This window comes from Polypterus senegalus, chromosome 8 (genome assembly GCF_016835505.1).
Source record: "Polypterus senegalus isolate Bchr_013 chromosome 8, ASM1683550v1, whole genome shotgun sequence".
Lineage (NCBI taxonomy): Eukaryota > Metazoa > Chordata > Cladistia > Polypteriformes > Polypteridae > Polypterus > Polypterus senegalus.
The window spans coordinates 149597312-149623295 of NC_053161.1; the positions used below are offsets into that span (position 1 = coordinate 149597312).

Below are 25984 nucleotides of genomic sequence, written 5' to 3' on the forward strand. Positions count from 1 at the left end.
TCATTGCAAGTTATGAATGTGTGTGTGAATGGGTGAATGACTGTTGTGTTGTAAAGCGCCTAGGGGGGTTCTTGAACTCTAGTTAGGCGCTATATCAAATACAGGCCATTTTTACCATTTATCACAAACGCTTGATTGCAGTTATTGCTGCTAAGGGTGGCCCAACCAGTTATTAGGTTCGGGGGCAATTACTTTTTCACACAGGTTTGGATTTTTTTTCTCCCTAAATAATAAAAACCATCATTTAAAAACTGCATTTTGTGTTTACTTGTGTTATATTTGACTAATGGTTAAATGTGTTTGATGATCAGAAACATTTTTGTGAGACAAACATGCAAAAGAATAAGAAATCAGGAAGGGGGCAAATAGTTTTTCACACCACTGTAATGTTGCTAAGACAGCCCTGGATATAACCTGAACTACAATTTCCCTACTATAGAAAAAAGCTACAAGACCCTGAAATTCAGCTGTGATCATTACATAATGGATGATTATGTTTAACACTTAAAGCTAACCTGTAAAAGAACTTCTTTACTGATTGGCTTTATCTCCAGTAATAAGTCAAGCAAAATTACACCTTTTATTCGCTAACTAAAAAGATTACAATATGCAAGCTTTTGAGGCTGAAGAAGGGGCCTGAGTTGCTTCGAAAGCTTGCATATTGTAATTATTTTAGTTAGCCACTAAAAGGTGTCATTTTGCTTGACTTCTCACTACATTCATAATGGCTAAAACGGTACAACACCCCAGTTCTCCAGTAATACAATTTTAAAACAAGGTCTACAGGACAGTAGTGAGACCAGTTATGTTATATGGGTTGGAGACGGTGGCACTGACCAGAAAGCAGGAGACAGAGCCGGAGGTGGCTGAGTTAAAGATGCTAAGATTTGCACTGGGCGTGACAAGGATGGACAGGTTTAGAGATGAAGACATTAGAGGGTCAGCTCAAGTTGGACAGAGAGACAAAGTCAGAGAGGCGAGATTATGTTGGTTTGGACATTTGCAGAGGAGAGATGCTGGGTATATTGGGAGAAGGATGCTAAGGATAGAGCTGCCAGGGAAAAGGAAAAGAGGAAGGCCTAAGAGAAGATGGGTGATGGGTGTAACAGAACAAGATGGAGAGGACAGGAAGATATGGATAAAGATGATCTGCTGTGGCAAACCCTAACGGAAGTAGCCGAAAGAAAAAGTTAGTCCATAGTTAGCTAGAAACATAACTGTCTCACGTAGCTTGTTTTCAGTGGGGTAATGACAGCATACAGTTTTCTGATCATTCATGTAGCATGTCTGCAAATTTGACAAGTGAAGATATGACTGTATATTATATACTGTAGAGAACTCAAAGAAACATAAGATATACTGTACAAGATCTTATATGAGAATGTTTCTTTTGTATAATCAATTTTTCTCATTATTTTTTTGTAAACTCTTTTGCTTTGAATTTTTACTAAAACTCCTCAAATGAATACATTTGCATATAGGTTGACAAGTTACAGTCATGGCCTGAACCCCATTAGAAAGCAGAAGCTGCGGAAGTTTTGGAAACCAGACAAGTGCAGCTACAGGGAATTAGATGTTGTATTGAGGATGGAAGAGCCATGGAATCAGCATGAGTACAATTAGATTCTGTGTTTTCAAAAAGCTTTCTATTTTCTGCACTGTTGGCATTTTCAGAAACCTATGGCTCTAGAAAGCATTTTTAAACATAAAAACACTAGGGTAGTTTAGACAAATGCAAAAATTAAGACTAACGTACGTGTTTTTAAATGAAAACATAGTAGTCTGGACTTAGCCTTAGTGTTGTGATGTAAGATTTTGCATATAACTTGATAAATGTTTTGTGTGTCTTTATTTGTAATTTAGGCAATGTAATTTAGTGTTACTTTGGTGAGAGGCATTCGTGTTTGTCCACTTTACGACTGTTCTTTGTAATTTTCCGACAGGATTTGGGGGATGTGTCTTAAACCAGTTTGATGAGTCTTTCTTTGCTAAAGTTTTTCTTTTATCCCCCACACAAAGCCAGGTTAGCCTAACATATGGTCTTGGGGGTTGCAGGTGTTAAGATGTACTATTTTCCCCCATTGTTCTGAGATATGGCTGTCTGGATTGGCTGGAGGGGTTGGACAGAAAACCTATAAATTTGCTTGCTAAACCACATTCTCTCTCTCTAACCAACATATGATGAAGAAGCATCTCGCTAACCTGTGATGATGTAGAAGTATCTTTCTCTTGTTAACAACTGACCATCACACCATGAACTGAAGACAACACAATGAGGAGCACAGTTTCAGCCATTTTGAACAGACATGTGGCTAAAAGCTGAGCACCAATGATGCAGTCTGTGTGCCACCTGAATTACACATCACCATTTAATCAGGTTGTATGGTTGCCAATATTCAAATGTACTTTGCATTTTGTTATTATTTATGAATATTATCAGTAATACATTATTTTATGTGTAACTTAACTCCTGCTTGTCTTTTTACTACATCTAATTGCCTGAGGTTATACATATAGAAGGGAAGGTGGGGATAAGTTACAGTGTATACATTGGTAAGTCTGTGGGATTGGGCATTCTAAGGCTACATATTAATAATACAATAGGGGAAAGTAGAGCAATATATATATTACTCTACCAAGATAAACACCTTAGCATTATGTAAGTGAAGCCTATTACATTAAAATCATGGAAGAAGCTTTGTAGTGTAACATTGGCCTTATCTGGGGCAATGTGTAGGTAATAAATCTCATTTTTGGTGGGCTAATGGATTCAAGATGACTTAAAATAGAAAAAAGAACTTGATTAAATATTTCACAAAGAGAAACAACTCTAAAGCTTTATTTTAAATGTCATAAAGGTTGTCACAACCAATGCATAAATCTTAAATGATACACCAAATAATTGCTGAAAATTGTCATTTTTTATGACAAAGTGGTGCAACAAGTCTGGAATTTTGAAAACTGCTTTTGTCAATAATTTGTTTTTCCAGATGGTGTCAGACACAAATGGGAGAAATTCATGAAATCATAGCAGGGGATGTGACACACACATAAAACAGCGACAAAGACAAGCAATATAGAGTTAGATTATTATATTTGTTGGATGCCTCTTCACATTACAGTGCAAACAAAACATTACATTTACAATCTTAATTCACTGACTTAAGTGTAAGCTTAAGGACTGTAAACAGTTGAAAACAAATGTTATTGCAGTTACTCACAGTTAAGCTAGAACTCTGTGATGAAAACTTTGAATAACAAGATACAGCAAAATGAAGCAGCTACATCTTACAGTTATTAACATTTTTTAAAAATAAAATCAGTTTTTATAATCAAAATTTTGCAGCATGACAGTTTCATCAATTATTTTAAGATCAGGGCTGCTGTCATCAAAGGCAACGGTGATGTGCCACACATGATTCTGTTTATATTGCAAATAACTTAAACAATAAAGATGACACTTTTAGAGAGTGTTAAATGAAATTCTCACAGTGCTGACATCCCTGTTGCACTGATTTTTAACTAGTGTGCGGATTTCCAGACATTAAAGCAAAATCACATTAAAGGGTTAATAATAATAATGAAAGACTGATACCAGATAACACCATGTTTGCTACCTCTGGCATGTTAAGCAGAGATAGTTATAAATTCCACAGACAGAAATTTGCACAGCACAAGATGTCGAGGGTGATCCACATGTATTGTTGAGCAGGATGAAGAGCAAGGACCTCGATGTTGGCCTGTATATAGGAAGCGACAGCCTCTGGGTGGCTCAGATTCCCAAGTATTTGTTCATCTTGCTCAAAGCATCGCACACTGTATTGAGGTCACTTCTTAATTCTTGGACCACATTTTCAATGCTTCTGGTGTCCTTCAGCATCTCCACACTCTGGGTGTAGGGGTTATAGTGCACAGAGAAGGGTCGTTTGATTGTTTTTGCAAAGTCCCTAAGAAAGATAAGAATAGTTGTGAAAAAAACCAAAACATTACAGTATACAGCAAGAACAGTCTTTTAAATATTTGCTATATTTATGAGACCCCACTTTCTCAAAAACAATCAGGAAGTCCCTGGGAACAAAACCTTGCCAGTAGCTCAGTTCATCACAGAGCACACACATCCACACTCTCTCATGTAGGGCCAATTTAGAGGTGCCAATCAAACTGAAATGCATGTCCTACAAAGCCCACTAAGACGCAGTGAGAATGTTTAAAGTGGTCATCTAATGTGACCAGGTCAAGAATCAGATGCTGTAAAACAGCAGCATTAACCATTGTGTTAAACATGCGGGCAGCATTCTCTACAAAATGCAATTTTTATTTCTCTTCAAAAATGTGAATAGACTGTAAAATAATATTTGTGTTAAGAATATTTTCATAAACACTATTACCACTAACCCCATTTAACAGAAGCACAACACTTTTCACTTTTTAATATCATTAGTTACTATTATTAAAAAAGTATTTTTCAAAATGCACACTGTATATGTATTTTATTAAAAAAAATAATTGCCTGAATTTAATAGTGATATCGGTCAACATTAGTGCAGTGAATCTGAGGTTTTAGCATAAAACTAATTTTTCGAAGAGTACAATTTTTATTGTTATTACTGTAAAGTAATCAGGTTGCCATTTTGTGGTGACACTTTCTTATTAGTCCTGCCATTTCTTGACATTTTTCAGCATCATCACCATCATGTTGTTTGTAGAAAGAAGTTTAATAGCTGGTCATGTCCCTGACGTTGTTTTGTGATGCTTTGCTTTAAGAGATGATTACCATACCTCATCTCCATGCTTTGGATTACTATAAACAACAAATTCTTTGCTGTTATTTGTCTTTTTTTTAACAGAAAAGCTTAATACATTAGGAATCCATGGTTTGACTTTTGACTAGGACGTTTTGGATTACACTTCAGTTTTGATTATCTTTTTCTTAGTTTATTTGTTTCATTTTAAACTTGGCCCCTTTACTGACTCTGACTCTTGGAAACCTCCTCCTCTGTCATTGGCAAATTCAGGTAAAGTATGTGCCCTTTCTTTGACAGTCAGTCAGTCATTGTCTAACCTGCTTAGTCATGAACTGGGTCGTTGGGATCTGGTGAAGCCTATTCAGTCTAGCGTAGTGAGCAAGACAGGAACAAACCTTGGACAGAGTGCTGATCCATCGCAGGGCAAGAACACACATGTACACACCCACACCCCAATCTCACACTAGGACCAATTTAGGATCACCAATTCACCTAGCCTGCATGTCTTTGGACTGTGGGAGGACACCAGAGCACATCCACACAGACACGTGGAGAACATGTAAACTCCATGCAGGCAGGACAGGGAGACAGACCCTGGTCTCCTTACTGTGAAGCAACAGTGTCATTATGCACCCCACTCCTTTCTTTGTCTGCTGTTATAACAACTATCAGTTCTGAGACCATCCTTAACATAGTTTTTATTGCTATAAAAATAGATTTTGTTTGTAAATGATAAATCTTTGAACTGGAAATACATTCTTATCTAATAAATAATAAAACATTAAGATGTCCGAGTCCAGTCCCCTTGAGCAAACTGATAGGTCAGTTTGGCTTTGGTGATGCAACAAAATAAGTGCAAGTGTCAGACACACGAGGAGGAGTAAAGACGTAAGATGCATGCTGACAGAGTCATCTTTAAAGATCTATATTATAAAACTAGATAAGATGTGAGAAAGGTGCCTTGAAAATAATGAAAGTTTTAGAAGTAAGCTTTGCAGGAACATGAGCTGCTTGTGAAGAGATGTTCACAAACACATGTATACAGAGGAATGGCGCTGAAGGTTCATGTAGAACATCCATCCATCCAACCCACTAAATCCTAACTACAGGGTCATGGGGGTCTGCTGGAGCCAATCCCAGCCAACATAGGGCACAAGGCAGGAAGCAAACCGTGGGCAGGGCGCCAACCCACTGGAGTTCATGTAGAACAAGAGGGAGCAAATATTTTTAATTATTCTATTACCTGTTATCAGCTGGTACTGTGGCTAGTGTTCTATAAGCTATTTGCTCATAGTTCATAAGGAAAAAGAATAAGAAATGTGTCATAAAATGTATATTTTGTTTGCTTATTTTTTTCATATTTTTTTATTTATTTCAGAGACATCACATGCAACATGAAATAAATTGTGAAATGAAAATGATCGCTTTCATTCATCAAAGATGAGCAGATGGACACTATTGAGTCTTATTTTTTGATTAACGTATTGTGACAGACTGGATATACGCACCTTGCTTGACTTGGGAATCCTGTGGCTCATGCATATGCTCAAAGTTGTGACTATGTGCATTAGTTTATGAGTGAAAGGAAAGTTAACCTATAATTATTGTGCAAAGTGACTGCTTTAATTCAGGAAACACCAAATTCATCATTAGGAGTTTGCACCTGGAGTATCTGCTGTAAATGTCGCTCTTGATGTTCAAACGTGTATGTCCACTCTACCGAATAATTACCAATCAAAAAGCAGAACTCAATAGAGCCAGCCCTCACAACTTTGACGGTTGAAAGTGACAGTTTCTATTTCAGGGCTTATTTCATGTTGCATGCAGTGTCACTGAAATGAAAAAATAAAGCAATAATTAAATAAATGTATAAAGAAATATAACAAAAATATATTTTGTGATACATTTACTTATTTATACTGACATTTCATGTTGTAATTATATATTTATTGTCAGTTTTCACAGTACTTTTATTTATTTGTGAGTGTATTTATTACATTTTGTCCAAAATATGAAATAAGCAAAGAAATGAAAGCTGTCATTTTCACCCGTCAAAGTTGAAAGGGTGTTTTGATTAGTAAATCATTTGCAGAGTGCACATAAATCTTTGGCCATCAAGTGCTACATTTTAAAGGCAGACACCACACATCAGATGCAGATCCATAAGGTGTTAATGAATTCAGGGCTACTAGAATTAAAGTAGCTGCTTTGTATGGAAATTCTGGCCAACCTTTTCTTGCTCTTATTTCCACCATAGACATGTAGTGTTTCAAATCATTGTATGCAGTTTGCTTACCTTGATAATCCTGTGGCTGTAGGATTATCAAGGGAGTGGGAGTGTGTGTGTCACTCCTACTGACAATTAACCAATCAAAACACAGCACTCTATAGAGCCCTCCCTCTCAACCTTACTGGGTGAAAATGACAGTGTTCATTTGAAGGCATATTTTATGTTGCATGTGAGGTCAATGAAATAAATACATAAATAAAGAAACAACTAAAGACTAAGGAGATAACAAAATTACTCATTTTCATGGCATGTTTAATTATATATATATATAGTCATATTCCACAATACATCTTTCTTTCTTTCTTTCTTTAGTAAATAAATGTAACAATAGATTACAATTATAGTTTATAAAAATTTATAAGAATGACCCTATGAAATGGGATTAAAATGAGTTCACTATCCCTCTTGCATGTTGCAAAAGGTGACAAGAGGAGGTTGACAATCAGGAGTGGAATCCTGTGGCAAAAATGGGAAGCAACAAGGAAACCTGGCTGAACCAAGAACATGGTTGACAAACCAGTAAAAAGAGAGCAAGAGAGAACAACACAGATGGTTCTAAGGGTATTTTTCCATAATACAATGTCTTGTAAGGGTGGCATGGTAGCAGAGCATAGCTGCCTCACAATAAGGAGACCAGGGTTCACATCCTAGCTCCTTCCTAAGTGAAGTTTGCATTTTCTCCCCATTTCTGAGTGCACTCTCACTTCCAAAAGGTCATGCGAAAAGATAGTTTCAACTCGGGGGTTAATACAGTGTACCAAATACCAAAAAATTTTTTAAAAAATATCAATTTTGTTAATATTTATTATATCTTATTAATATTACTTATGAAATTAGCAGCAGATGAGAGCCTTTCAGGGCACCTCAAGTCACAAGGCGGAAAACAGCGCAGGGCAGGGTGACAGTTCATCACAGGATGTACATTTTCACACCCTCACACCTTTACTTGCATTGAAATCACCAATTAACCTAATGCAGACATCATCTGGTATGTGTAAGGAAAACCAACGTACTACTCAAACACATGGAGAATTGGAAAATGCCACATGGACAACAATTGGGTTTACAATTGAAATCCAGAACTCTGTGCTACCCTTCCTGGCCCTTGAAATAGCAGGTATTAAATAAATTAAAATCTTTTAAATAAATAGAATGAAGTTGTTAATGAAAAAATAAGTGATGCCTGGTTACGGTTCTTGCATTGAACCTGGAAGAGTAGTTCTAAACTGTCTCTCCAAGAAAAACGTACACACATTTTTTTCAAATACTAAAAACGTGACGCATGCAGTATGCAGGTATTCTTAACCTTCGATAGGCTGAAGTAAAAATCGAGGCTTACATGCTTGCCAATAGGCATAAGATACCAATAATAAAAAAAAAAACATACCTCATTCAGATTACATAACGTTATGCTCCTATTTCAGAGCAAACCTGCTGAAAAGGTAACTTCACCAAAAAGAGAAAATGTGAGCTTTTGAGTGGACTGAAACCCTTCCATTCAAAATAAATACTACTGTATATGTTAGAATGTCTGATCAAATGATAATTACCTGTAGCTTTAACAATGGCTCTACAAACACAGTAAGAATTAAAAAAATTGTTAAGTACAAATAATAAAGGGGAGAAGAAGACATAAACTCTCTTTACCTCATCTTTTCTTTTGCTTCCTCAAAACTTTCCGAAACAAAGTACACATCTTGGAAAGTAGTAATGAGGCACTCTTGAGTGCACGTTGTTTTTGGATCAAATGGTTTCACGCAGGCTTTATCGGATAATGAATGCTGAGTTATTATAAAAAGAAAAAGATTTAAATGAAGGTTAGCTTAATAGTAATTGTTCAAGGAGTAATCATCTAATTCATTAAATAAACAGTGTATACATTAATGAACTAATTAACTGATTAAATAAGTAAACCCCAATTAAATAAATAAACTTCAGATACCTTCAGCTCACCAATTGATGACAGCAGTCCTGCTCCGTAGGCCCGGAGTTGTCCATCCTGCTTACACAGGCCAAACTCTATAGTAAAGAAATAGCACTGAAAATAATAAAAGAATAATCACCAGCAAGCATGTATCTGAGCACCATAACAGCAATGGACCTTGTTCACTGACATCAGCCCCCCACGTATAGAAATTAAACCCACATTTGAGTAGACTGCCAATGGTGAGGAATTTTCTTTTATAATATTTTACCCTCTTCAATACAGATTTCATAACTGATTAAACATTTCCCAAGTAACATGTTAATTTATTTAAATACATGTTTGTGTGGGTATATTGTAAGTACCCTAAGGGATAGACTGGCCACCTGACAGGGATGAGGGGCGATTCTTGATCATAAGAATCAGGATGGTTCTTGGTTATTATCCCAGTCAAGGGGTGGAAGATTGATGGATGGACTGCGGAAGGTCGTCTGTTAAGAGCAGTTCCTTCCCCGGTACAATAGATGGCAGTGGTCCTTTGGCATGGCCCCAGTATGGACATCCTTCAGGGATCCATGATATTCAAGGTCCTGACGGAAAACTCTGTCAAGGTCCTTGGGTGCTGGTCAAGAAGATCACATTGTTTTGTGGGGCTTCTGCATGACCTGGACATGCTTCCACCATTCAGTGCTATGGCACTGGAAGTACTTATGGGTCCAACATTAAAGAAGCTGCTTGACTTCATTCAGGTGAGTTGCAGTGGAAGGAGAAGAAAAAGGGGGAAGAAGAGCTGTGCGTGTATGTGTGTGTTAAGTGGTCCGTGGAGATGTTCTGCTTTAAATAAATAATCATTCCATGCAAAGTGCTGGCTCTAATCGGGTGCAGGTGGGTGCACGAATGCACTTCACTCCAGTGTCAGGTGTGGCGGATTTGCCTGCCTGATCACAAAGATAGGTGCAAGTATTTGCGTCAGGCAGACACCTCATTAATTACTTGGAGGGAGTGGCGCATACACACCTGTGCCCCATTAGGAGTGGCAGGGTAGAAAAAAAGCCTGCATGGGTAGAAGGGGAGACAGAAAGAGAGACAGAAAAAGGCAAAGAAAGATGGAGATGCCCTGAGGATAGAAGGAGAGGCAGGATGAGCCAGCCTGGTTGTATGTGAAAGGCAATGTGTTTGAAGGTCCCACGATGGAGCAAAGGATCAGCGCTCTAGGGGTGGATCACCCCCCACTGATGGTGAAGAGGAGTAGGTGTGATTGAGGTGGAGTCCCCTCTAGGGATCTGAGGTACGCCGGAGACAGACAGAAGGAAGACAAGAAGACCCCAAGTGGTCTGGCCGATGCCGCTAGTGGCAGTCAAGACAGGGGTCATGTTGGTGAGGACCACAGATGCGAGTGTCTCTGCCACCTGAATGAGCAATGGGTGAGCTGGGGAGATGATGAGGGAGATGTGCTGGGCTCATCCAAGAGGGAAAGGTACATTTCCCCGATGACTGTGTTGGTGGTTTTTAACTCCCATTTTAAGTCTTGCTTTTAACTTCACAGATTGTCACTGTGTTATTTATTTACTTATTACAGATTTTGCACTGCACTTTGGACACTTTGATTTGGACTTACCTCAAAGCATCCAGCCACAGCAAGCCAGAGTTTTTGTGTTCTCAGGGTGAGAAAAATAACTGTCATTTATTAACCATCTTTTTTATGTAATCATTTACTGGTACCAGCACTTTGGCACCTTTATGCACCTACCCCTTGTCTGGCTGTATGTGTCCTCATCTGCTAGGATCATCCCTTGGTTACGTTACAGATGGTGGTGAGTTCAAGAGGCTTCCAGATTGAACCGGAAGCGTGGAGCTGATCAGCATCGTCACAATGTGCTATTTTCCTAAGAAGCCTATTTGTAAGGTACTTTATTGTAATAATACTTGCATTTGCACCTGGGACTTGTGTCTGTGAGTTTGGGGTGCTGCAAGGCTCACTACCGGTCATTTAATAAATGTATTTATATTATATCGGGGAAGGAAAAATCCAAGATACTGGACTCAAGCAGCTTCAGTTTTGTTTAAGTTGTAGTTTTCCATTTTGCTTTCTGTCTAACTGTACTGCAGGGGTTGCCAGGTATGAAATGGCCTGCTTTCTGCACCTTTTTGCTTCACTGATGCTGGTGATAAGCGAAATGATTGTTGCAAAATTGAATTTGTGTTTCTCTCAGCAAACAAAACTGCAAAAATGTGCTTATGGATGAAATTTGTGCCATTTAAACTAGAAGAAAAAAGTTTAGTTCTTACCAGGAAGTGTTTATATTTGTTGATTCTGCATGTGCCTGCATGAGATTTTGTGTTTAAATACAGTAAAGTGTTTACCGTATATACTCACATATAAGTCGGATCTTGAAACCCAAAAACTAGATCATAATATCAGACCCCGACTTATACAACCATTCAAAAATACGACTTATTTATTTATTTTTTTTACATCTTCTTGCCTCCTCCAATCTCACATCAGTTTCTTAGACAAATTGAATTTTTTACCAGCAGCGCACTTAACAATTTCTTTCGCCACTTCAACGACGTTTAATTTAAAACCATCTTCATATTTTCTTCTGATCGAACACTCCATCGTAGTTAAGGGATTTTTTTACGATAAAGGTGTATAATGGTGTGAGATACAGAAAACAGTGCAAACGTCACTTCGGAATAGTTCGGGTATTACCACATGGTGACGCAGGCACAATATATAGTAAAAAAAAAAGTGTGCTCTGTTGTTACTCTCTCAGGTGGGTGTAGCATATCATAATCTCTTGCATAAATAGTGTGAGTTTTCCGCATTCGACTTATAAAACACCGGGAATTATACGGTAAAATCAAGCCCCGACTTATCCGCGGGAGAAATTAGATGTGAGTATATATGGTAAATACAGTAAAGAAATCTAGTGAAAAAAAAAATTGTATATCTTCAACAGTTAGTTGCAATGTAACAGCAATAATAATAATAATAATACATTTTATTTGAAAGCGCCTTTCAAAACACTCAAGGACACTGTACACAGTAAAAATAATAATAAAAGTAAGAAAATAAAAAGCAGGCAAAAGAGCAGGTAATTTACAAGATCATAAAAACATAAAACATAAAACAGTTCCAAGATAGGAAAATGGAGAAAGTTATGTGGGATAAGCTATTTTGAATAGGTGAGTTTTTAGTCTAGACTTAAAAAGAGAGAAAGAGGTGATGTTTCTTATTTCAGGAGGTAGGGAATTCCAAAGTCGAGGAGCAGAGCAACTGAAAGCCCTGCTCCCCATAGTGGCAAGACGGGGGACAGGGACAGAAAGAGAAAGAGAAGAAGAGGATCTGAGGCACCGAGATGGGATGATGATCTGTACCAAATCAGAGAGATATGGAGGAGAGAGGTGATGAATAGCCTTAAATGTATACAGAAGTATTTTAAAATGAATGCGATATTTGACCGGAAGCCAATGGAGCTGCTGGAGAACAGGGGTGATGTGGTGAATAGAAGGGGTCCTGGTGATAATACGGGCAGCAGAGTTCTGAACACGTTGAAGCTTATGAATTGATTTTTGAGAAAGACCAAAAAGAAGTGAATTACAATAGTCAAGCCGAGAAGTAACAAGGCTGTGAACAAGAATGGCAGTGGCCTGTGGAGTAAGAAAGGAACGGAGACGATTGATGTTACGCAACTGGAAATAAGCAGACCGAGTGACATTATTGATGTGTGAATTAAAAGACAGAGTACTGTCAAGGATGACACCCAAACTTTTCACATATGGGGAAACAGAGACCGGCGAGTTATTGATAGCAATAGAAAAACTATTAGTTCTGGATAATGTTGATTTAGAGCCTACCAGGAGAAGCTCTGATTTATTGCTGTTGAGTTTCAGAAAGTTAGAAGAGAACCATGTATTTAGTTCAACTAAACAGAGAGTGAGGGAGGATGGGGGTAGAGCAGAATCAGGTTTGGTGGACAGATAAAGCTGGGTGTCATCAGCATAACAGTGAAACTGAATATTATATTTACGAAAAACATATCCAAGCGGGAGAAGGTAGATAATGAAAAGAAGGGGCCCCAGGACAGATCCCTGGGGGACGCCAGTGACCAGAGGAAAGGACTGAGAAGTGAATGATTTCAATCGAATAAACTGAGTACAATCAGACAAGTATGACTTGAACCAGGCTAGAGGAGTATGAGAGAGACCGATTGAGACTAACCTACTAAGTAGAATGGGGTGAGAAATAGTGTCAAAAGCTGCACTCAGATCCAAAAGAATAAGAATGGAAAGTAAACCGAAGTCAGCTGCCATAAGGTGATCATTGGTTATTTTTATAAGTGCTGTTTCAGTGCTATGAAAGGGGCGAAAGCCAGACTGGAACCGTTCATACAGATTATTATTAGTTAAATATGAGTGGATCTGTGCAGCAACTATCTTCTCGAGACTTTTTGAAATGAATGGTAAATTGGAGATAGGACGAAAATTATCAAAATTATTGGGATCTAAACCCGTTTTTTTCAATATTGGGGTGATGTCAGCAACTTTGAAAGAAGTAGGAACAGTTCCAGTGGTAAGTGAAGAATAAATGATAGCAGATATGAGGGGAAGCAAGGAGGGTAAACAAGCTTTAACCAGAACTGTAGGAATGGGGTCGAGCTGACAAGTAGAAGGTTTTGACTTACAAATGAGATCTGAGATATCAGTGACAGAGGGAAGTTGGAAAGTAGAAAAACAGTGTGATGGGAGTGGGATTACAAAGGAGAACTACAAGAGACATCAGAGGCCAGATCTTGGTGTATTTTGTGAATTTTCTCAATGAAGAATAACATTAGAGAATCACAAAAGGAAGATGAGTAGAGGTGGGCAGGTAAAAAAATCTGGTGACCTGAACGAAGAATTGAACAGTGAAAACAGTAACTTGGGAGAATCCTCATTTAAACGAATAATGGTAGAGTAATATGCAGATTTAGTTAGGTTAATACACTCCTTATAATACAAAGCATGATTATTAAACATTTCCTTATGGATAGTAAGACCAGTTTTCTTATAGAGACGTTCAAGCCGTCGACCTTTTGCTTTCAGAAGCCCGAGTTCAGATGTAAACCAAGGTGCTGACTGAAAGAATAATACAGATTTGGTTTTTAGTGGAGCAACAGAATTTAAAATACTATTGAGACTATTGTTATAATAGGTAACCAAATCCTCTTGGGTGAACAAGTCATTAAAATGCAAAAGACTAGAGAAAGCAGAAGAAAGGATATCAGGATTAATTTTCTTAATATTCCGAAAAGAAATGGTTCGAGGGATCTTGGTTATAGAAAAGGTCATTTTGACATTGAAAGAAAGAAGAAAATGATCAGAGAATAACAGTTCATCAGCTTTGCAGTTGAGAGGAGTAAATCCAGAGCAACAAACTAGGTCCAAAGTATGACCTTTAGTATGAGTGGGAAAGTTTACATATTGTTTAAAATCCAAGCTATCGAGGCAAGATGAAAAGTCTTTGGTAAGAGGATGATTACTATTGTCCATATGAATGTTAAAGTCTCCCAGTAGTATTATATTAGGAGAAACAGTAGCCAAATGGGTCAGCAGATCAGTAAAATCACTTATAAAAACAGAAGTACTGTAGACTTTGGAGGGCGGTAAATAACAGCAATAACAGTTGGAACAGGACCTGAGAGTTGACAAACAACGGATTCAAAAGAAATGAAGACAGGTACAGATAACGGCGAGACTTTCCAATTCTCGCGATAAATTACCACGAGACCTCCACAGCGGCCGGACTCGCAAGGTTGGCAGGTGTAAACAAACCCCAGGGGAGTGGAGTCGTTGAGCTGCAAAAAGTCATTGGGCTGTTGCCACGTCTCAGTCAAACACAAAAAGTCAAACTTACGGTCGGTGAGGAGATCCTGGATGAGATGTCCCTTGCTTGTAAGCGAGCGGATGTTAAGCAGACCGAAGTTGACACCGGTGCTGTCAGACTGAACAGAAGTGTTAGCCGACCTGGTCAGGCCGGCTAAAACACTGTGGTTAACAGCCCTGTCGGAAATCCGTGAAGAGTGATGAGAAGTAGACCAAAAGGATGGTATTGGTTTAGAGTTGTCATGGTGAAAGTTCCGGCGAGAGCCCCGGTGGATGTACTTTCGGCGAAGGAGGGGAGCGGTGTCCGGGTGGAGAAGTAGCACAGCCGGCGGTGGAGCAGCCAGATGAAAACGAAGTCGAAGAAGTTTGTCAGCTGTATACTGGTAAAGTCCAGCACCAGGTCGAAAGACCAACGACATAAAAATCCAAACCCGCACAAGCAGTATGCAAATCCTACCAGGCCCCATCACAGACAAACACACCGGTAAGCCAAGCAGCCAGGTAAATGAATCCGTGGGAAACCACAGCCAAAACAAACAGGCAAGATGAACTAGACCCAAAATACTCAGACACTTGCAAAATCGCCAGATCGCTAACAGTGTCAATATAAGATGAAAGGGATTAAAATTGTTAATATATATATATATATATATATATATATATATATATATATATATATATATATATATATATATATATATATATATATAAGTAAATAAATAAATAAAATAGAGAAATAAAAGGATACCGGTGAGTAGCGGCAGCAAGTCGCGCCAGCGCCAGCGTTCACTCACCGGAACCGGATATTCACACACTACTGATGACCAAGGAGGCAAGGAGGTGGGTTTGGTATCGGCGACTTTAGGGGTCGTGAAAAAGACAGTAACGTGCATGATGATGCATTTTGGTGTGTCTTTGTGAGAAAAATGAGTATCAAGTCACATTTTTAAAAAGCATACTGCACTTCTCCGCAGTGATGTGAATAACAGGTATATATAGAATTGATTTTACCAGTGTGGTACGGATTACATCCGTTACGCAGCTGCAGAAAAGAGCACAGGCAAATGGGAAGTGCCAATGAGGCTTTAGGTAGCAATATTATTTCTTTTATACCGCAAAAAAACATAGAACTTAAGAAAAAAGCTCTTTAGTGAGTTATACATTTCACAAATACAAAATCTCCTGCAAAACATATTTTAGTGAGAGCATCGCAGACTCAAAACTGGCTTGTTTCACTCATCACGTTTAATGACAATATTTCTCCACAGAACTTTATTATTTTATGGAAACATCTTGTTGTAGAACACATTTAAGAATGCATGTATTTATTAATATAAAATTTCTTAAAATATCAATATTGTGTATGTGGATGGAATGATCATGATTATAAATGAATAATGTGAATGAAAATGTACAGCTTCACAAAGTAAAAGAAGGACATTTCACAAAAGCAAATTGCACACGCCTGATGCTGCATGAGTGTTAGCCTTTATGAACAGCGTCTCAAATTGGTGCTCCACTTAGCTTCACGGGAAGGTGTTTGCTTTTTTTTTATGTTTTTTCAAGTTGAGACATTGACAGTCTTGATAATCCTGTTCATTACACCTCTTCTTATAATTAATATACCACTTACCTCAAAGCATCCAGCCACAACAAGCCAGAGCCTCTGTGTTCTCAAGGTGAGAAGAATTGCTTCATTAACTGTCATTTATTAACCATCTTTTTTCATTTAATGATTTACTGGCACAATGCACTGTATTACCTTTGACTTTAAGCTGAAGGTGTTTTATTATGTTTGGTGTACATTATGACAATTTTCTATTTCTATTCAGAGAAGCGCTCCATTATACATTGTTTCATTATTTGTTAAACGTTTTTGGTCATACAGTAGTAGCATTGTATAGCAAGGATTGGCTATGCAGCACTTTGAATTTTGTTGTCTGTTGCTTATTAACTTTATACATTCACATTGCTAAAATTGTATGTATAATGGTTTAATTTCATACTTCACTGTGGATAGAGGTGTCTGTTATATACTGTATATGACATAATATAACATTCCCAAACCAAAAAATGGACTGGACAGTTCGCCAGTCAAATAACAGTGCCCGCCACACCAGCACTTACGACAGGGTCAATTGCCAATTAACCCAACATGCACATCTTCAGAGATGTTGAGAGTATACTATGGAGACTCACAATTTTGATAATGGTAACCCAGATATACTAAGATAAACATCTGAGATGATTAAATGGTAACAATTGTTATGAATTTAAAAAAAAAAAATCGGTACCTGGGTGTTACAGTCACACCACAGGCACGAGAAAAACTTTGTTTTTTACATTTGTTTATTTATGAACCAAAAACAAGAATACGTAAAATTAAATTTTTAAAGACTTTTGAAACATTACTTCTGCAGCAAAGCTTCTAATGTAATTAAGTATAACATCTCTCCAAATGGAGAAGTGTTGAGTTGAGCGGCGGAGTTATAACACACGAGTACCAAAAAATCCCACTTTACAGGTCACTAATTTAATAACAAAGGTTGTAGATAACGCATACCAGAATGAACTGGTTGATAGTAAAATTTCTTAATTTCTCATCAATAAGTTTCTTCGCATTTCTATTTATTATTAAAAACTTCCACAAACTGAAGGTGACAAAACTGTCTGAATATCTTATTACAATTTTCTGCATGTAAATTAGATTATATCGATTTTTTATTTAATTTTACTCCACATGCTCTCCAATGGAACTATTTTGTCCTTAATAATAACCTGCTTTTAGGCTCAACAGAGAAGTGTCACAATGCTTGCTGCCCCTGGCCCTGCAGACCTAGTTTATAATTTTCCAATTCAGGAAACTCTTTGTTTTTTCAACTCAGAACTCATGTGGTACAACATTACAGATGATCTAGTCGTGATTTAAGAAAATGGATTGAGTGCATTATTGAGGTTTTGGCCGAGTTTTAGAGCCGGATGCCCTTCCTGACACTAACCCTTTGGCTTGGGATTGGCACCAAGTTGGGTCAATTTGCTGGTTTGACTGAGGAGGAGGTGCAGGACAAAGCTGAATGGAAAAGGTTGATCAAGCACATCCAGCCTCACATTTGATAATTGGGATGTGATGAAAAGGAAGAAGATTGATTGATTTTCACATATATCTAAACTCTTCCAATTCCATTGTAAGATTTGTGCTTAAGTAGAATTGTTCATTTTGGATATCTCTATGTTTATTGAACACAATATGTTCCATGTGAAGCTGTATTGAAAACTCACTGATAGAAACACTGCCTTAAATTTTCTCAGCAACAACTTGTCGGACTCACAATTCTTTTGTTTACAACTTCATCAGTTTGTTTTGTCACATATGTACATCACAGGGTCACCATCCGCGTTCCCCCCGGGTATGTAATACCACTGTGGGCTGAGAGGGGGCACTACCACTGTGTTGACTTCCTTTACCTCCACAGAGAGAAATCGCCCAGTGATGGCAATTGGCTCTGCACCTTCTGGTCCCAGGACCTTAAAAGTCCAGCTGCTCAGAAGGAGGCGTCACTCATTGACTAGAGAACAGAGGAGATGGAGCTTCTACAATCCAAGGTTGGATCCCCGTAAAGGGAAGCAAAGGTGCGTACTACTGCTGTGCCCCAATAGGGATAAAAATGTTTTGTGTACTTTTTGTATTATTTTACAGGTACTGTACCATATGCATATATTCTTATATATGCACACATATATATACAGTGCATCCAGAAAGTATTCACAGCGCATCACTTTTTCCACATTTTGTTATGTTACAGCCTTATTCCAAAATGGATTCAATTCATTTTTTTCCTCGGAATTCTACACACAACACATCATAATGACAACGTGAAAAAATTAACTTGAGGTTTTTGCAAATTTATTAAAAATAAAAAAACTGAGATATCACATGTACATAAGTATTCACAGCCTTTGCTCAATACTTTGTCGATTCACCTTTGGTAGCAATTACAGCCTCAAGTCTTTTTGAATATGATGCCACAAGCTTGCCACACCTATCCTTGGCCAGTTTCACCCATTCCTCTTTGCAGCACCTCTCAAGCTCCATCAGGTTGGATGGGAAGCGTCGGTGCACAGCCATTTTAAGATCTCTCCAGAGATGTTCAATTGGATTCAAGTCTGGGCTCTGGCTGGGCCACTCAAGGACATTCACAGAGTTGTCCTGAAGCCACTCCTTTGATATCTTGGCTGTCTGCTTAGTGTCATTGTCCTGCTGACAGATGAACCGTCACCCCAGTCTGAGGTCAAGAGCGCTCTGGAGCAGGTTTTCATCCAGGATGTCTCTGTACATTGCTGCAGTCATCTTTCCCTTTATCCTGACAAGTCTCCCAGTTCCTTCCGCTGAAAAACATCCCCACAGCATGATGCTGCCACCACCATGCTTCACTGTAGGGATGGTATTGGCCTGGTGATGAGCGGTGCCTGGTTTCCTCCAAATGTGACGCCTGGCATTCACACCATAGAGTTCAATCTTTGTCTCATCAGACCAGAGAATTTTGTTTCTCATGGTCTGAGAGTCCTTCAGGTGCCTTTTGGCAAACTCCAGGTGGGCTGTCATGTGCCTTTTACTAAGGAGTGGCTTCCATCTGGCCATTCAACCATACAGGCCTGATTGGTGGATTGGTGCAGAGATGGTTGTCCTTCTGGAAGGTTCTCCTCTCTCCACAGAGGACCTCTGGAGCTCTGACAGAGTGACTATTGGGTTCTTTGTCACCTCCCTGACTAAGACCCTTCTCCCCGGATCGCTCAGTTTTGATGGCCGGCCAGCTCTAGGAAGAGTCCTGGTGGTTTCGAACTTCTTCCACGGATGATGGAGGCCACTGTGCTCATTGGAACCTTCCCCAGATTTGTGTCTCGAGACAATCCTGTCTCGGAGGTCTACAGACAATTCCTATGACTTCATGCTTGGTTTGTGCTCTGACATGAACTGTCAACTGTGGGACCTTCTATAGACAGGTGTGTGCCTTTCCAAATCATGTCACATCAACTGAATTTACCACAGGTGGACTCCAATTAAGCTGCAGAAACATCTCAAAGATGATCAGGGGAATCAGGATGCACATGAGCTCAATTTTGAGATTCATGGCAAAGGTTGTGAATACTTATGTACATGTGATTTCTTGTTTTTTTTTTATTTGTAATAAATTTGCAAAAATCTCAAGTAAACTTTTTTCACGTTGTCATTATGGGGTGTTGTGTGTAGAATTCTGAGGAAAAAAATGAATTGAATCAAATTTGGAATAAGGCTGTAACATAACAAAATGTGGAAAAAGTGATGTGCTGTGAATACTTTCCGGATACACTGTGTGTATATATATAAATATATACTAGATATTAAGCCCGTTACATTAACGGGCGCTAGAACAGTATTGCATAAACATTATTAGGAACAGTCTATATTAAATGGCAAGGGACCTTGACCTCATTCTGTTTGTTGTCTTAATTTTTTTGTTAAAAATATTTTTGCAAGAAGCCTAAAGTAAAATAATATTAAAAATAAAATAGAAATGTATATGACAATACAGTAAGTGTAATTAATATTGCCTTAGTGTAAAACTTTATAACAATCTGTAATACACAATATCTGAAGAAGATATTTAGGAAAATGTTTTTATTTTTTACCTCAGGAAATTTTTCAATAAAATTTCATTATAGACAACATTTTTTGTAAACACTCTTGTTCAGGACCATCTACAACGTTGACAACAACATCTGTAAAACGTCTAATGTCTATCGTCTTCTTATGGTAAAGGGTAAATTAGTAGAGGATAGAGCCAAATCAATACGGGGAATATTCTGACGCTCATTTTCTTTTTTACAATCAATCTATTTGCTCGTATTTGTCTTTGTCTTTCAGCCTTTCTTTTGTTGATGTTTACTTGCTGAGCTGACCGTTCTTCCAGGAGATGTTGCTTATATACGATTTGAGTGTTGTCTTTTGTCCTACTTGACGTGTCCTTTTTTTTGGGTGGCATGTTGTCAGTAGTTAGTTAGTAAACATGTACGGGGCAGTATGTGTGGCGTCTCCCCAGCAATGGATTTTATGTGCGCGGCCGCGACTACCCAATCCGCACTCTCCCCAGCAATGCAGTCCTTTATTTGCTTATCATGCGCGGCCGCGCTCATTCACTGTGTGCTCAGCTTCCAGTGTGTGTGCGTCCACGATGCCGGTCGTGCGTGTCGCACCAAGCCTCGCACATGTGCACTTCACCAAAAGACACACACACGGACACCTGGACGCACACAGGGGTTTTATTAAAGAGGATATAGTGATATTTCCGAACTCTTTTTGGAACCCCCATAACATGACTGTGAGCAATTTTTAAAACCTTCTCCCTATGCCCACTTGGCACAACCAGTTACTCAATATGCCTGTTGCCCATTCAATCAGAAATCACCTGATACAGGAAACCATCCTTAATTAAAAAATGTGGTGTTTTAAAGTTTGGGTCATTTGCAACGTGGGCTTGTTTGAATGCAAAGCTCAAGGTGTTATTGACTTGTTGCAGGCGAGCAAACTCCATCTGAATGGCAGCCGCTGCTTCCTCTGTGTCCGATGCAGCTCACCTCCTACTGCTATTTCGTTTTTGTGTGGGTCTGTACTGGGTGTTTGATCTGGGGAGACTGTTGGTGCGAGCAACTGCATGGACAAGTCTGCCAGCTGTCCCGGGTCTTCACTTGAGGATATGTCCCCCACCTTGCTGGACAACTCCAGTTCAATTTTAAACCCCTGCTGCACTGCGAACCTGTGGATGTCTCGACGACAGAAAAGAAGTCCTCCACAAAGGTGGCAGTCACACTTCAGTGTGTCATCCCCTTTTGGGGGTGGGGGTCCTGATGAGGTTCAGAAACCACAATATATATATATATATATATATATATATATATATATATATATTTATAAAATATATAAAATACTGTATTTAAATATATATGTGTATACACTGTGAATGCTAGGTGGCACTGTTGCCCCTTTAAACCCAAAAGACAGATACTCAGGACACCAGGTAAAAGCAACAAAAATTATTTTAATTCTTTTTTCTTCTTGTACAGTGCCCTCTAAGCACCACAGCCACCAACAAACAGGCAAGTAATCAAATAATAAATATAACTCTTTCTCTCTTTCTTTCTCTCTCTCCTCCACACCTCCCAGCAAGCTTTGTCCACCTCCACCCGACTCTGGGTTCACAGCAGTCCTTTATATAGTCCATGACCCGGAGGTGCTTCTGTTCTTCCTCCAACATGACTAGCCAGCACTTCTGGGTCAGATGGAGAATTCCAGGTCTTTAAACAGCCCATATGTACTTTGGGGCTTCCGTTCTCATGACTTTCTAGTACTTCCGGGCAATAAGGGAAGCATGACTCCCCAGGACCTTTCACAGCACCCCCTGGTGGCACCTATGACACCCAACAGGGCTAAGAAACTGAACTCCAAGTCCCAGGATGCCCTGTGGGAACCTGGGGCACTGCTACAGGCACCGCTACACTCCAGGGGAGCTGCCATCTAGAGTTTTGTCCAAATCTAGCTGTCTACCCCCATCCTTCCATTTCAGGGGCGTCCCGGTCGTGCTGAGCTGCCAGCCATCTCCCACAACACACACACACACACACACAAAGCATTGTAAAATCCACTTGATCCAATTCAGTTTCATTGAGGTTACAGTCATTACAATTGAAAGATGCTATAAAATATAGGTTGTCCATTTCTTTAAACTAAAAACGTGTCCTTTTCATATTTAATGTTACTACTCTTCCTTCTTCAGGCTACCACATTTAATCCTTCACATCAGGTATTGACCTGTTATTCGTATTGACTTTTTTCCGCCAGTACAGTCTTATAGCCGCAAGTCATTAATCCTCCCTGAGACCCAAACCTCTAGCTTTGGCCTCTCTCCTTATTTCCCTGGCGAATGACACTCAATGCTCTGTAATGTCACACATTCAACACAAGAGCACAGACTCTGTGGGCACTTGCAATTAACTGCAGCTACAGGTCTAATGAGTCATTCTTACCTTCGGTGTCTTGCAGACTTTTCCCCTCATCATCTGTATGTAAGAATAACCATCTAAGGTGCAGTCAGTCTTAATAAAAGAGTGACTTTTCACATAAGAAAAAGAGAACCTATTGATCCCTAATAACAGGAGAGAACATTATGACACACTGTGGAGGCAGAGTGGACTAAACAAACAGAGAGCTTTACAAAAGGTTAAAGCCTGATTTTAGGAAAAGGTACAAAAACAAAGCTGTATTGTGGACTTGGGACACAGCACTCAATATAAGCATTACTTATCAGACAAGGGAACAAAAGGACACTGTTTGGAGGTTAGTTGCATGCTCTGGCAATAGTAACAAAATTTAAGACAAATGATGAAGTCCCTTTGGAGGAATGGTATTTCTACCTGTTTTAATGCACATAATAGCAGACACTTTTAACTCAAATTGAATTTTTGCAATAGACTGGGGATAGAGGACCAGCAAATAGCCTGAATGTAGGAAGTGCCACCAGGGGCCAACATCTGACAGAGAACAGGTCCTTGATAACTGGCCTCAGTGAACTTCTTGTGCTTGAAGGGTTTTTTTTTTTAATGATAAACTCTAGGGGCAATGAAGTGGTAAGAATACATGCCAAGTTTGGAACTGAGAAGTCAAAAGAATTGTTCAAATGAATCCTAAAACTGATCCAAAAACCAAAGTCCCTAAACAAAGGGTAAATCTTTTGCTATTAGAATTACACCAAAAGAATATTGCACTAAACGTTCTCAGTATCCAAATCTCAGAAAAAAGTGGGATGCATGCGCTGACCTTAATATGGTCACTCCAGTAATGTTACATGGGCTGCATCCCTTATTTTGAAAACACATCTTTTTATTAAATATTTTGGAACTGCTTAGTTTCTCTCTAACAAAATGACAAATGATTTTTGTACTTTTCTGGCTTCACATGTATTTATGTAGTTTTTCTAATGCAATTGTATTTGTTTTTTATTTTTTACCTTGTCCTCTGTTGCTTGTGATGCTTGCATGTATAGGGTGGTCCAGATCTAGTTATGCAACTTTTAATGCAATGCAGGAAAACAATGCAAGACAAAAGAATTGTTTGAAATATCTTGTAATAAACGAGAATGGACTTACATGGAATTAATTCACTGATTTTCCATGTAATGTCCCTCCATTCAGTTGTGAATTCTCTATGTAATAAACTTAATAAGTTATAGCATAATGAAAATTGCACAATTAGATCTAGACCACCCTGTATTTAACTTGCTTTGTAAATCACCTTGGATAAAGGCATCTGCTAAATAAATAATAACCCAATGCCTTCTTAGTCTTTATATTCACAATATTCGGGCATCAGTTTTCTGAAATGAAATAGCAAGCCATCATGAATTACCAGGTATACGACTTACATGCAGAGAAGCAGGCAGTGTCGCAGCAAGAACATGGCAGCAATCATGAAATCTCCACTAACCCAAGGAATCAAATTAAAAATAAAATATTGCAATGATTTGTATTTTTAAATATTCAACGATTCTATGTGTTTTTTGTAATTTTAAACTTAGTATGCTTTCACTTGGTTTGAAGTTGTCATATTCTGGAAAATTTGGAGTTACACTGTCCCGTCCCACTAGTTAACTCCATAGCTATCCATGTATGTCTGATTCCTATTAGCACAGGTACTGATTCATTATGTTTACCTTCTTTTTGTGTTTATATTGACATTATTTTGATGTGCTATGAGCATGAGCGCCACCAGGTTATTAATCTAGTATGTTGCTCTCCATTTTGGCCAACTTCAGCGCTGCAAGTGATACTGACACACTGCTGCCATAAAAGACGTCCCTGCTCACCACCTCAAGTCTGAACTTTGTGAAAGATCAAAGGAAACCCTAGAAATTGTATCATGCAAGAGCACTAGGAACACCATCTCTCATCCTAGGGTGCAGTTTCTTTCATTCACTTTTATTTATGTGGTTGCTCTCCTGGAGAAACCATTTTGTGTTATTTGTGTTATTCTTGCTGCAGCCTTGAGTGAATATTTTTGCGGAGATACAACCTTATTGTTTACGGTTGTTAAGCTTGTTGCTGGTCATGAGACACAGAGGTCATGTGATGAAGGGTGCTATCATTTCCAGTCTATCTAAGATGGCACCACACAGCTCTTGGCTTCCAAGGCCAAATGACTTTGTTAAGAGATAGTTGAGAGCAATTTAAACAGGTTAGGACCATGGCAACGTATTTCTGGCTTACAGTTCTGGCTTTGAGGATTATTTCAGTAAGAATCTACTGTGCATTTGACCCATGTGTTCTCCTATTGCTGCTTTCAATCTCTGATCATTTTCATTTTCTCATTTTTCTCTCTCTCTCTCAATGCCTTTTAATACACCAGACTAATAGTTGCCATTTTTCAGTTTTGTTTTAGTGGTTTGTTTTGCATTTTGATTTATTTTGACAAAGCTACAGTTACCATCCTGCTTGCACAATACACCGTGTATCATCACATGACCGCTTATGTTGTGTTGCTGACATCGCAGGATGTGACACTATAAACACAATAGATGTAATTACAACTCGTTATTCTAAGTACAGTTAGCTCAATTTCCAAGTTGGACCAGGCTTTGGGTGTTTCCCAAAGTGAATGTGAACTTTGAGGTATTACTGACTTAAGTGGAGACAGCAAAAAAATATATATATATTCTTTTTGCTGGTCTCTCTGTGTTGAGGGAGCAAAAAAAAAAAGGATTATTTTGTCAGTGTTGCACTGGAAACAATTCTCCTTACATTGGACTTACAACTAACATCCAAATGTCTTTGAATTGGCATTGTGTTGATGCCCTGGGAGACAAGGTCTGCACCAACCGTCCACTCTTTTTGGCTCATCTCAGGTACATGTTTCTGCAATATGGTATGCAATTCTGCGCCATCACAATGTGGCAGACCTTTGTGGGGCTGTGTAGCAGTGTGGCTCACCATGCAGGGAGTGAGTTTTTAGGGATCGCAGTGTGTTCTTGGCTCATGATGGTAGCTGGTTTATATGCCAATTCAGACTTCCAAGAGCTATCCTGTTGGAGTTGTGCACTGAAATGGAGCCTACCTTACAGAGACCATCATAAT

General features: G+C 38.7%; 1 protein-coding gene across 2 annotated transcripts in view; it reads right to left on the bottom strand.

Annotated features, from left to right (window-relative positions):
• Positions 1-2944: 2944 nt before the first annotated feature.
• tph2 (tryptophan hydroxylase 2 (tryptophan 5-monooxygenase)) overlaps positions 2945-25984 on the bottom strand; it is a 177411-nt gene continuing 154371 nt past the window's right edge. Inside the window, exons 10-12 of one of the 2 annotated variants that reach the window (XM_039761916.1) lie at positions 8978-9073; positions 8683-8816; positions 2945-3947 (exon numbers count right to left, since the gene is read on the bottom strand). In XM_039761916.1, coding sequence (XP_039617850.1) covers positions 3773-3947; positions 8683-8816; positions 8978-9073 — 405 coding nt within the window. In that variant the 3' untranslated portion in view covers positions 2945-3772. Of the gene's footprint in view, positions 3948-8682; positions 8817-8977; positions 9074-25984 lie in introns of those variants that run through there. The other variant, XM_039761917.1, reaches the window with a different exon arrangement.